Source organism: Thunnus maccoyii, chromosome 9 (genome assembly GCF_910596095.1).
Source record: "Thunnus maccoyii chromosome 9, fThuMac1.1, whole genome shotgun sequence".
Taxonomy (NCBI): domain Eukaryota; kingdom Metazoa; phylum Chordata; class Actinopteri; order Scombriformes; family Scombridae; genus Thunnus; species Thunnus maccoyii.
This window is the reverse complement of record NC_056541.1, coordinates 11,296,100-11,308,421: the sequence shown is the minus strand read 5'-3', so window position 1 is coordinate 11,308,421 and position 12,322 is coordinate 11,296,100. Positions and strand designations below refer to the sequence as shown.

The following is a 12,322-nucleotide window of genomic DNA, read 5'->3' as shown; positions in this document are numbered from 1 at the left end:
AACGCGGCAATGTTTCAAAGCTGGAGGCGGCAACGTTATCAGTAAAAAAAGCAGACAAGGACACTTTTATTTCCATAGACTGGTGTCAGTTTACATAGCTTACAATGGAACAGAATTAACCTATATTATCGTTTAATTGAAGAAAATAAACTCATTATTTCTCATTAATGATGATAATTAGGCCTATTGTGTGTGACATGGAGGTTCATGTTGCATATTTTAAACACAGGCAAAGGAAAGCATAAAGACATTTAGCCTAAAGGGAAATAAGTTGAGATAAATATTTAAAAAGCAATATGAAGGGAAATAAAGTCTTAATAATTAAAACAAATGTTTTAATTATTATTACTAATCCCATTATTATTCTTTAGAATAAATAAGGTAATAATAATAGTGCCAATATATTCTATTGGTGATAAATAGAAAAAAACTTTACAATCCAAATGATATAGGCTAAAAAGTTTTTGATTCAAGAGTTTACGCATATTTTTAATTTGATTTTATTGTTGCTTATTTCATATTTATTGTCAAGTAAAATATTCCTGTCTCATGAGAGCTCTCCGCTCAACAGTATTAGCGTGTTTTGCGGGTACAGGCCGTGTATCCGCGGGCCATAACGTTTAATGATGAGCTGCTGTGGCGCTAAGTGGGCCGAACGGCGCGAGGAGCAGGCGCACGTTCCTACCACCTGCCACTTCCATATGCGCTCGCCCACACCATTTACACACCCTGAGCTCGAGTTTGAGCCCGAGCCCGGCTCTGTGCGACAGGTGCGTGCTCCCAGTGACACGCAGTGGCCGACACATGCTGACAGAGCTCCTGCGGTGAGGAGCAGCAGGCTGCCATATGCAGACCTGCAGACGAATAATAGACATGAAGAGCTGAGTTTACCTTCAGTTTATCCACAACTAATAACCACTTTTAACTTTTGACCCATGACTTGGTCGTATAGCCTATCATTTTGGCCCAGCCTATTATTTTTATTAGCCTATTATTTTGACTGTGTTGGTCATAGCCTATTATTTTGGCATTTAGCAGGTCATCAATTAGACACTGTTGTGTACATTTGCTGTTTTTACATACATTAAATCCAGTTTATTATGGGGTATTTTGTTTGTAGCTCTTTTGTACGAGTTGTCTTTATTGTCTGGAGTCTGCTTTACATTGGCTTCATAATAGAAAAGGCCCAGAAACTATATCTTAATTTTGTTTAGGTTATATTTGCCCAGAAGCTTTGCCCACATCACTCCACAGGGGAAATAAATAAATGATTTTTTTTTAACCATTCTCTTTCCCGCGGTACTCGGTCTGGTTTGCACCCTCCCTCCAGGTTTGGCTTGTGTCACCCTAGAAACTCATTGTGTCTGTATTTTCCTTTCCCCTCCCGCATTGTCCCCCGCAGTTTGGCGGTAGCTTAACCGGTCAAATGTGTCACAGCCAGCTTAAACAAAGCTCCGCGCCTGCTCTCGCCAGCCCTGCTGGTCGATGACAAACGGATTTGTTTGCAGTAAAAGTGGCTGAAGGCGCGCCTGGGTGTCGAGCTAAGCTGACGCGAGGGTTCATACGGTTATATGAGGGGTTGAGGGTTTGACAACAAGGGTCCTGTTTGCTTTACGTTGGCAGCAGGAATTTAAATTGTTAACGGTAGAAGCCAATAGAGTCATTGTTAGCCCGGCATGGTACCTGTGAAAGGTGTCCTAATACTGCAGAGACATTATTTAAAATTAGTTTCAATCATTTATCCTGAGGATGATGTTTCATAGAGCCAAATTAGATTTCGTATAACAATCTATAGCATATTCAATCATTCAACCAACCAATCAGACAGTCAGTCAATTATTCAATGCCTGGGTTGATCACACTCTCCTCTCACATTGACCTACAATTAAATGCTAAATCAGGGATTACCACAACAAAACCACAATGCAAATCATTGAGAACTGTAACAATCCATGTCACATGCAGTTTTACAAACGGTCACACTTTCTTTTTCATTTCTTCATTCAGTTTGTTTTTAGTATTTCCCACCATGTCAACCCATAGCAGTGTTTTAACGTTTTAGTGTTTTAAAAATGAGTGTGCAAATTAAAGGACATGTTCACAATTTTTCAACCTTGTCCTAAAACAACAGTCAGGTGCTCAAATGAACACTGAAATAGTTTTTTCTTGCCATAATCATTCTTCCTGTTCATACTGACCATTAGAAGATCCCTTCATAATGCACTTATAATTTAAGTGATGGGGGCCAAAATCCACAATCCTCGCTCTGCACAAAAATGTATTTAAAAGTGAATCTGAAGATAATATGAAGCTTCAGCGTCCAAATGATTCAAATCAAGTAGGAATCTTTCAACATCACAGTGTTTTTTAGAGCCAAAGTCTCTCTTTTCAACAGGGAAACACTGTCCAAGGAAACAAAAAGAGGGAATTTGATGCTTAAGAGGTTAAATGTGGCAAATATCCACTTGATATGATGAACTCAGACTGCTGAAGCCTCATATAAGCTTCAGATAAATTTTTAATTGGATTTTTGCACAAAATTAATGAAAAATAAGTTACCTTAGCAGTGACTAATTTGCGGTATTATGTGTGTAAGTTGTTTATAGAGGAAAAATAGTAAGGAAGCTCTATTTCAATGTGCAATGAATCTGATGTTTCCTTGTTTCAACTGCATGAAAGCATGCACTAATGCAGAGACCGTGCACAGAATATTTCTTAGCAATGTGCATTAGAGTGAGATGAACATCTTCAGTTTAGAGGGAAAGATTAAGATTTGTGGAGCAGATGAGGAGGTGATGCTAGTGTAGTTTAAAGATAAAACAGGAGGTTCAAAAATGTATCCATGTCTGTATCATAAATTAAAAGACAGAAATGCATGTCACTCTAGAACGCAATTATTTATTCATCTGTTGTCTTTTGTGTTGTGTTAGATGTTGTCTTAATGTATAACGAACTGATCTTACTTTAACGCATTTTATTTTCTTTAGATTGTGGATTCTGGTTCTGACAGCTTGTTGACATGTCTCAATATAAAAGATAACCATAAAATTACATGTGTAGTAACATATAATCCAGTCCAGTCCATATAGTCCAGTCAGGTCTGATCAATGTTAGTATGCTAAAGTGCAGAGTAGTTTTAAATTCAAAATCCAAAGTTCTCAACGATTAACGTAAGGCCTGTGTTAATCTACTCATTTGGCTTCCATCTCATTGGCAGCGTCTTATTATCTTCATTTGTGTTGTTAAATCAAGTGACAGGAGCAGAAGTACTGTAATGTGTCTCTGGTTTTGAGGCTGCAGTGCTGCCTTCACTGCTCTAAAGCAAACAAACTCAGGTTTGGGAAGTTTAAACAGGTGTCTGATCTGATGTCCGACATTGTCCTCTGGACCGGTCTACCTCACACAAACCCACTTTCCCAAAGGTCAGAAGGTCACATCCTGTTCAGATAAGTTCAGCTCATCATCTTGTTTCGATTTCCTCTGTTTTTATTTCTTATCCAAGTTTATAAATCTATAATTCTTAAGAAACACTTTTTCCACTGAGATGTACTGTTTATACAGTTATGGTGGTACCAGCATGGTTTAGCAGACTAACAAGTCATGCAATTTGGGAAAAAAAGTCAAGTTTAATTTTCAAAAACAAGGATACAAACAAGGATGTTGACTGCAATGCATCAAGACTCAGTGGTCTTTCTCAGACCACAGCCACACAGACACACAAAAGGAAAGGAAGTCCCTGCTGCTTAAAGAAGGTCACAGGGTTACATTTGTTTCACTGCTCAAACAAGCAAAGTTCACACTGAAAACAGTTTCTTTTCTTTTGTTTATACGTCACCTAAATCCTCTTAAAATACCTCCAGGGGCCAAGTCAACTTTAAAAACATTTATTTGCAAACTTGTAAACCATTTTTATTTTTCAAAACAAATACATATAGTGAGGTGTAAAAATAAACCTGACATTTCTATGTGTACCATTGTTTGGCTAGTTCATTACATTTTGAGGCATGTAAACAGAAACACAATGTAAACAACAGCTCAGGCAGTATTATTTCCTTTGTTAGGCACCACCTCTGACTGATTAGCTTCCAAGCTACCTGAGGAAGACATCATTTAATCATTTACAGATATCACTATAGATTATGAGTTAAGCATTAACATCAGTTGCCCACCCACCCTTCCTTCCAGTCTTGACTGGACCTATGGCACCTTCAGACGGCCAGTAACAGTAAGGACGTTTATGATGCTGTCTTTTATATTTTATGTCCCCGGTTTCAGCTGTGGTTGGGAACCCAGCGAAAGCGGTATCCTCCTTGATTATTCCTGGAGGTAAAGGCATGACCGTGAGGAAACACCTGGGTCCTTATTGTGCAGTGTTCTCTAATAGATGTTCGGAAAGATGAGACACTCTCTCCAGCCTCTGCTCCATCAGTCCTCATGCTGCTGTCTTTGCACACAGAGGTCTGTAGGCCTGAGAATGAACCGTACATGCGTATGGTGTCTGAGCCCTGCTGCAGTCTTGTCCCGGTGGTAGTGCTGTGCAGGACGGCGTTGCAGCGTGTGCTGATGTCCCTCAGCATGTCCTCCACTGAGTCAGGCTCTGTTTCACATCCATTGTCCAGACGCTGCCGCTTGCAGGGACTCAGTGAAGTTTTATCACCACAAGGCATCACTGGTTCTCTCACATTTGGATCTCTGACAGTCATCAGTTTCTGAGAGAATACAAAAGAAGACCCATAGAAATAAAGATTAGGCATAAATGTGTGACATATAGGCATCAGCATGTCCCTGCAGAGGTTTTATTGTATCCATGATGATGATGATGATCACTTTAAGTACTCACTTCCAGCACTGAGGCCAGATGCTTTGCTCGGCAGGCCAGCTGCTTGAGGTGAAGGTTTCTCTCCTGAAGGGATTCAATCTCTTCCTGTTTTCTGTGTAGAGTCTCATGGAGCTGCAGACAAACAGAGCGACACATCTGTTCAGTTATGCTGACTGAGAACGCATCTCTCAGAGTTTATCATTCTTCCTTTAACAATAATATTAATAAAACATTTCATTTATAAACGCTTCTCAACTCAAAGACACTTTACATAGATTAAAAGGATTATAAAAAACAACAACAACAAAAACCAACACACATACTTTGAGGTTTTCATGTACATCACCTTTTTGTTTGAATATGCAGTTACTTAAAATGTAGCCTTATCACAAACTCCACTTCTTGTGCCATTTACTTAAGAAATGTAACTTATGAATTACATGTTTCACTGGTTCACACAAACTTTCCAGTACAGATCTTTAAACCCAACTGTGCATTGTCAGCCTCATTTTGGAGGTATGAAGCTTTGACGCCAAGCAGCGAATGACCAAAAATGTTAATTAACTTGTCAAAGGCCACTAGCAGGGCTTTGGAATTTCTTGTATAACTAAATTAAATCCGAAACGTCACTACAACGTAATTTAGAGCCATCATAACACAAATCACACATAAATATCGCCTTGTGCACCACAGTCCATCAGAAAAGAAACAAGATTTTCAGACAGAACACGTCCCATAAATCTGAAAGATTTACCTGATTATTGACTTCCATGGAATGCCCCAACACCCCGCCTTGATAGTGGGCAATGCCCCTCCAGAGAGCTCCATCCTGGGCAGGTGGGTTGCCTATCTCTGTGGATGAGTTAACCAGGCTGTCCTCTGGAGAGAAGTCCCTCTGAGGAGTGAGAGGAGGTATGATGCAGCCCTGAAATGGTACCAGTGCAGCTGGAGACAGACTGCTCTCCAGTGTGGCAGGAGAATCTGACAGAGGAGACAAACTGCAGGTCAGTCAACATGTCTTTGGAGGATTGACAATAATGATGATGATGATTATTATTATAGTAGAAGCGGTGATATACTAGACTTTACTATAACCTTAAGTTTGGTTTTCTCACCTGCCATGAAATCCAGCGCATAATCTCCAAAATCGTGGTCATCAGCATCAGATTCATTCACCTGTGGGGAAGTAAAATAGTCGATTAAAAGACAATTTAAAACAAAAATCACTCGGCAAAGAAATCATAACTTCTCCGGACCCATGAGCTCTACCTGAAAATCCCTGAAGTACCAAGCAGGGTAGTGTGGCTTTATGGCAGAATATGTATTGATGCTCATTTCACCGAGTGTGCGTAATGTGTTTTGGGCGCACGGTGAGTTGTGCCAAAAAACTTGTGAGGTCCAGCCAATTAGCAGGTAGCCTGCGTGTCATGAGTACACTACAATCTCATTCGTGCAGAATTCCAGCGCACCGTGTCAAACATTAACAGCATGAGAGCGATGAACTGCAGATGCACTGATTTCCCCTCTCTCTCTCTCTCTCTCTCTCTCTCTCTCTCTCTCTCTCTCTCTCTCTCTCTCTATCTATCTATCTATCTGGTAGACGTAAACAGCCAGATGTACAAAAACATCACAAATGAAAAACAAAACATTTCCTCTCGGTGCTGACGAGTTTTTTCCTCACCTGAGAGCCGAGGGAGTCGCTCTCTCTTCTCACCACAGACGCGCAGTCTTCCAAATCATCCCATGCAATTGTTGAAAAAGCTGCAACACATGAGAAGTGTGTAATGACACACGCCGTCTTTGTACATACATGCTTAAAGTTTTAGTGCATGAAGGAAGTGTACAAAGTTCAACCAGATGTCACAGATGCGCACCTTGTTCAATGATGCAGGGCAGCTCGACGTACACAGTGACTGGACTGCTGCTTCTGGGCACCAGCACTTTATCCTGCAAGTATAGGAAGTCTCTTAATATCCAGCTAAACAGAGTTACATTGTGTGCAACTTTTTTTTTTTTGTTTTTATCAAGGGACACTTCATACCTTTTTGGCTGCTGTGGCTCTCATTGCCTGTTGGCCCATTTGGTTGGGACAGATGGCAGCAGACACCTTTCTGTCTCTTTGCATCTTCATCCGTTCTGCTCTGTCTGCAGAAGTAAAGGGTCATGGTTTGATTTAGAGCTGATATAGTCGACATTCTCCCGGTTTGTGTCTCTCTGTGCCGCGGCATCATAGTTTTGGCCCAATCAAATGCACTTATTTGGTCTCCAGGGAATGACAGCGTCCTCGGAGATTAAATTGGTGCAGACTAACGGTTTTTCTGGTCTGAAGTGGAAAGTGGTACCGCGCATAACGGCGCCATTACAGCAGGTGCTCTCCACGTCAGACATGCCCTCCCTCTGCCTGCGGCCAAATATTCCCTGCGCCCTGCTAGAGGCGCATGTAGAGCCTGACACGGCTCCTTACAACCGTGTCTATGTTGTATTAAAAACCCCTTTGTCTTCACCTACATATACATTCAGACCAGGCTGTTAACAGAACAGTCGAGAGTGTGTTTAGGCGAAGTGACTTATAAAATCACAGTAAATCACCGCCACACGTAGCTCTATTGCTAAAGGACTCGAGACTTTTATTTATTTATTATGATTTCATTTTATATTATCATCAATAAATGCTTTATTTGTTATTTTCTCGGGGATAGTGGTCTCGCAGCAGCCATAGCACCGTGTGCGTAATTTCCATTAAACTGTGCGTAAAATACCTACCCAAATTAGGTCAAGGCCCGTCTCCAGTCTAAACATTTAGAGCGAAGTGGAAAAGGAAAAGGGTAATTACAGCAGACAGCTCAGTAAACACCAGTGACAAATGCCTCTATTAGTAAACAAACAAGAGTAAGTCTACTCGACCCTTAACGCTGAATGCACCTGTGTGGTCGACACTGTGTCAGCAGGTCGAGCTGCCACGCGTAATGGATTATCAGATAAAGACCCTTAGTTGACCAGGCTGTGTTGGCACAGTTCAGTTTCAAATAATACAGCCAGTGATGCAACGGTTAATAAAAATGTGGGTAAAGTGACCTCCAGGCAAACAACCACAAAGGGCTAAAAGCCACAAAAATCTGTTGTATTTATATAACCTGTATAAGACGGCCTGTAGACTCACATTTACACATTCTGATACCACTTAATGTGAAGTGATTTATCAGGTTTATGTCAGTCTGAATCTCTTAGTAGCTTAGATCTTAGTATACTTTAAGCAATCTAATAGAACAGTTTTATGACATAGTAGAAAAAAAACCCCCTGCAGTGCAGAGAAGATCCCATACAATCCCAATAAAGTTACAAAACAACTTTTAAGTGGAGGCGCATTTTGTCAAATTGTATGGTTCCTTATTTATTTATTTTGTCTCCATGACTTCTGGACAGGACTTGTTTCAAATGAAAGGCCTTGTGGTGTTCATTAAAAATCAGCTAAGTTTAAATAGCAACTTCAACCACCCATCCAGAGACCAACACCAGTTAATTTATTGAATTATGATTATTATTATCATATAATTTATGATAATTTATTTCATGATAACAAATACATTTATTACAGTACATTTTTCAAGTCCTTCATAAAAGAGATTGCAACAGTAACATAACTCATAAACCTGCAGAAAATCAGTGCATATACAGTAAATAATGACTTTTCTTTATAATAATTCAAACAAGAGGAATATATTAATATACTTCATTGATAAACAATAACCTGCTGTAGAAAAATATAAAACAAGTGTGGCTGAGTCTATGAGGTATACATAAGGACTGGTTGTATGCCATCAATATCACCTTCATCTTACAGTAAAACATTGAAAATAAGACATTCATTCACACTTTTAGGTTTGTGTTAAATAACAGAATACATTTCCAAAACCAGAGGGGAATTGAATTTGGCATTTTGCTAAGACCTGAAACACATGTAGTCACATGTTTGACATCACCTCCAATGTCTCCTGGTTAAGTGACACCAGCAGCTTCAGGTTGTCTTTGCACTCCTGGGCCAGATTGGTGTTATAGCTCTTCACTGCCAGTGAGCAGCCCTCTGGCAGCTCAGCACTGTCTGCCAGCAAATGATTGCTTTCACATAGTTCATCCATAAAACTGTCCCACTGATCGTCCTGTGACTGGAGGGATGCATGCTTTGTTGGCTCCACAAGCCCCTGTTCAGTTTTCTGTAACTCACTCGCGAGCCTCAGTGCACAGCTGGCAGTCAGAGATGGTGGATACTTGTTGAAAGCATAGTCTGCTAGACTCAATTCACACACCTTTCGTGCAAGGTTGCTGCATTGCCCGGGCCTCTTTGTGTCTGGATTCACCCTTGCAGGTCTGTCATCACCTGCATTCCTAGGCACAAGCTTGGCAGCCTCAATGCACTTGATGTAATAGTCCAGGAAAAAGGCCAGGGTGGGAGCAGCGAGGCGGAAGTTGAGACGGAGGAGGATGAGACACTCTAGGTTGCAGAGCTGCTCCTTAGTGAAGGCATCGCAGCACAACGACAAGAGGTGGCTGATCCTCGGTGAGCACACCTCCACCTGAGTGATGCAGAGAAAAAGAGTGAGTTGTATTGGACGAAATCCAAAAACTGCACACGGTTTGTTCCTCAAAAGCACATACCCCAACTCACGTGTTTGCTGGCGAGGAGAAGCGCAGTGACACCCAGCAGCTGGAAGCAGTCGGCGGCCACCGGTGTGGATGCCAGGAACCTGTCCATGATGTTCACTGCCAGGCAGCAGCACTCGAAGGACAGACTGAAATGTTTGTGCACAGGGATGAGCCAGCTGACGAGCTTGCAGCGTGCCTCTGCAGTCAACTGTAGAGAAAAGAAAAAATAATTATTAGTGTAAGCAGTAAATGAAAAGTAATACATTTCAGAATTAAAAAAGTTTAGTGACAGTAACTTAAAGATAAACGTTTTGCTTGTGTGTTCTTTAAGCCATGGAAAAGTATACAAAAGCTGTCTGATATGGAGCATTTTTACAGCAGGGGTTCACAAATATTTTCATGTCATTAATCCCCAAGTAGTCATGCATGCAGCTACAGCTCGTCTTTACTTTGTTCCATGGAGGCAAAACCTTTGCTGTTGACTTCAGGAGGCTTATTTGTCAAATTTTGAGAGTATATATAGTTGAGAGATATAGTTGCCAATGGTCACCTCTATCAGGATGACTGTTCTTAATTAAACTTTAAAAACATCCAATTTATTTATTTGTTAAACTTGTTGTGGAACTTTGACTCTTGTAGACAAAAAAAGCCTATAAAACACAAAAAACAATTAAATCATTGGGAGAAAATGACCTTAGAAAGCCGAAATATACTTTTGATTTTCAGATGTTTTGTCTCTTAATTACTGTAAACTGTGAAAAGTAAAAGTTTAAAAATAGTCTGTTTTTAATATTTAGGCTATACTGTCGATGTCTGATCAATTGCCAACCTGACCTAACTCAGTATTATGTGTCTTAAAGCCTACTTGTGGCTGTCGTGCCAGGCTCTTGCAGAGATGAAACTGCCCCTCTTTTTCCCTCTGGATCCTGTAACCGATGTCACCGTACTGCAGGTACCAGTTGGACAGCTGCTGTCCTGCAGGAGTCTCTGGTTCGTCTAATCGGAGCGGAGACAGAACTGTCCGAGCCGGGGGTGGAACCGGGGAGGATCCCAAGTCCTCCTCGAAACCGGAGTCACTCAACTTGAACATGAGTTTCTGTTTCCTATGCCGGGCTGTGTGCCGCTGCTGGACCGGTGTGAGCGCTTCTGCTGGAGGGGACGCGCAGTTGGTGCGTCTCCGTTTGTAAACCGTCTCGGAGCCGCAGTCAGCGTTCATGAACGACACCATCTCACGGGAGCCTGTTTGCGAATCGGCTGCCACTGCTCTGACTGTGTGCTATTGAAGCCAGATTTTACACACACAGGTCTCTCTAGATGCTTGTCGCTTGGATGCAGGTTTTAGTTTCCTAGGATGGCGACGGAATGTTGCGCGAAGACCCGCCCTACTATGCCTCTGATTGGCTAATACTAATTGGCTACGTTGGTTCGATCGGCTAGGTTTAGGCATGATGAGTGACATGAGTAAGAATATCAGAGTCAGTGCCATTCAGAGGCAGAGTAGGGGTGGGTCATCTCAGGACATTCCGTCGCCATCCTAGGAAATGAAAACTCTCTTGTGGGATGGTGAGGGGAGTTCCGTCAAGTGACGTCATGTTTTCCCGGGGTCTTCCCCGCTCGTGCAGCCCACCTTGCTCCAGTCGCCCAGGGCAACCGAGGCAGCGCGTGGAGGCTAAACAATCACTTGTTCCAATTAGGAGTTATCCTCAACTGTGAACCATATGTCATACCTTCTATGCCTGTATATTTAGTTTAGCCCAGGTAACTACACACAAAAAACACATCAGAGGATTAAAACAGGACTGCACTGGTGAGACTACAGCCTGAATGAGATTATATGTGTTTCATAATTAATAATGCTAAAAATAGATCAGGACAACAAACAGAAAGAAATATAGAAAAACAAAAAACAAATAGTGTAATGATATATGCCAATCATGAGATATATCTAAAAAAAAACATGTCAAAATCATAATTTCACGTGTTAAATGTAATATTTCACTGAAAACATGAACTTTCATATATGTGCTATTTGCATACACATCATATGTGTCTAAAAACACCATGTGCATAGCCTGTATGTGAATTTATCACATGTGAAATGTTGTTGACTCACAAATTGAAACTGCTGTTGCTGAAATTGTATATGTGATGTATTACATTCCATATGTTACCGTAAATATCTGAAAACCAGATGAATTAAAGGATAGGTTCACAAATTTTGAAGTCTGTCCTAAAGCCACAGTCAGGTGCCCATTTGAACACTGAAAGAGGTTTTCCTCGCTGTAATCATTCCTCCTGTTTTTATACTGGCTATTAAAAGATCCCCTTCAAAAGTACTTTCAATGTAAGTGATGGGGGCCAAAATCCACAGTGTGTCCACACAGTAATTTTGTGCAAAAAAATGCATTTAAACATTTATCTGAAGCTTATATGAGGCTTCAGCAGTCTGAGTTAGTCATATCAAGTGGATATCTGCCACATTTACAGTCTTTTTAGCATCAAATTCCCTCTTTGTGTTTCCCTGTTGAGCTGTGGTGGAAGAATAGTGACAAAAAGAGGGACTTTGGCACTAAAAAGACTGTAACGTTGAAAGATATCTACTTTATTTCTCTAAGACAAAAATCTATGTCACACCAGAACACCATTATTTATTCATCTGTTGTCTTTTGTGTTGTGTTAGATGTTGTCTTAATGTTTAATGAACTGATCTTACCTTAACACATTTTATTTTCTTTATATTGTGGCGATTGTGCAGATTGTGTCACCGGCGACCCACTTAGGACAGTTGTAAGCGGCAGCATCACACAGTAATGAATAGAAGCAATTGGCACAATTTGGCCAATTGGAGATGATTGAAGAAGT

General features: G+C 40.9%; 2 protein-coding genes across 3 annotated transcripts; both read right to left on the bottom strand.

The window, feature by feature from the left end:
• Positions 1-3,656: 3,656 nt before the first annotated feature.
• Positions 3,657-7,169, bottom strand: LOC121904403 (multicilin). Of its 2 annotated transcripts, XM_042422134.1 has the most exons (7): positions 6,861-7,169; positions 6,694-6,766; positions 6,501-6,580; positions 5,935-5,995; positions 5,574-5,800; positions 4,841-4,951; positions 3,657-4,709 (listed from the first exon to the last, which is right to left on the bottom strand). In XM_042422134.1, exons 1-7 carry the CDS (start codon positions 6,948-6,950, stop codon positions 4,272-4,274), a joined length of 1,080 nt encoding a protein of 359 aa, XP_042278068.1. In that variant the 5' UTR covers positions 6,951-7,169; the 3' UTR covers positions 3,657-4,271. The 2 variants fall into 2 exon arrangements, with proteins under 2 accessions (XP_042278068.1, XP_042278069.1); XM_042422135.1 differs by lacking the exons at positions 6,501-6,580; positions 6,694-6,766; positions 6,861-7,169 and adding an exon at positions 6,089-6,159.
• Positions 7,170-8,428: 1,259 nt separating this feature from the next.
• LOC121903933 (cyclin-O protein B) lies at positions 8,429-10,788 on the bottom strand. Its single transcript, XM_042421358.1, has 3 exons — positions 10,326-10,788; positions 9,483-9,668; positions 8,429-9,390 (listed from the first exon to the last, which is right to left on the bottom strand). Exons 1-3 carry the CDS (start codon positions 10,686-10,688, stop codon positions 8,782-8,784), a joined length of 1,158 nt encoding a protein of 385 aa, XP_042277292.1. The 5' UTR covers positions 10,689-10,788; the 3' UTR covers positions 8,429-8,781.
• Positions 10,789-12,322: the final 1,534 nt, after the last annotated feature.

Excerpts from the sequence above, each read along its gene's own strand:
- LOC121904403 (XM_042422134.1), bottom strand. The coding sequence starts at position 6,950 with ATGAAGATGCAAAGAGACAGAAAGGTGTCTGCTGCCATCTGTCCCAAC. Across the intron at positions 5,801-5,934 it reads TGCGCTGGATTTCATGGCAG|ATTCTCCTGCCACACTGGAG; the intron begins GTGAGAAAACCA and ends CTCCTCTGTCAG. Across the intron at positions 4,952-5,573 it reads CCATGGAAGTCAATAATCAG|CTCCATGAGACTCTACACAG; the intron begins GTAAATCTTTCA and ends GTTTGTCTGCAG.
- LOC121903933 (XM_042421358.1), bottom strand. The coding sequence starts at position 10,688 with ATGGTGTCGTTCATGAACGCTGACTGCGGCTCCGAGACGGTTTACAAA. Across the intron at positions 9,669-10,325 it reads GCCTGGCACGACAGCCACAA|TTGACTGCAGAGGCACGCTG; the intron begins GTAGGCTTTAAG and ends TTTTCTCTACAG. Across the intron at positions 9,391-9,482 it reads TTCTCCTCGCCAGCAAACAC|GTGGAGGTGTGCTCACCGAG; the intron begins GTGAGTTGGGGT and ends TGCATCACTCAG.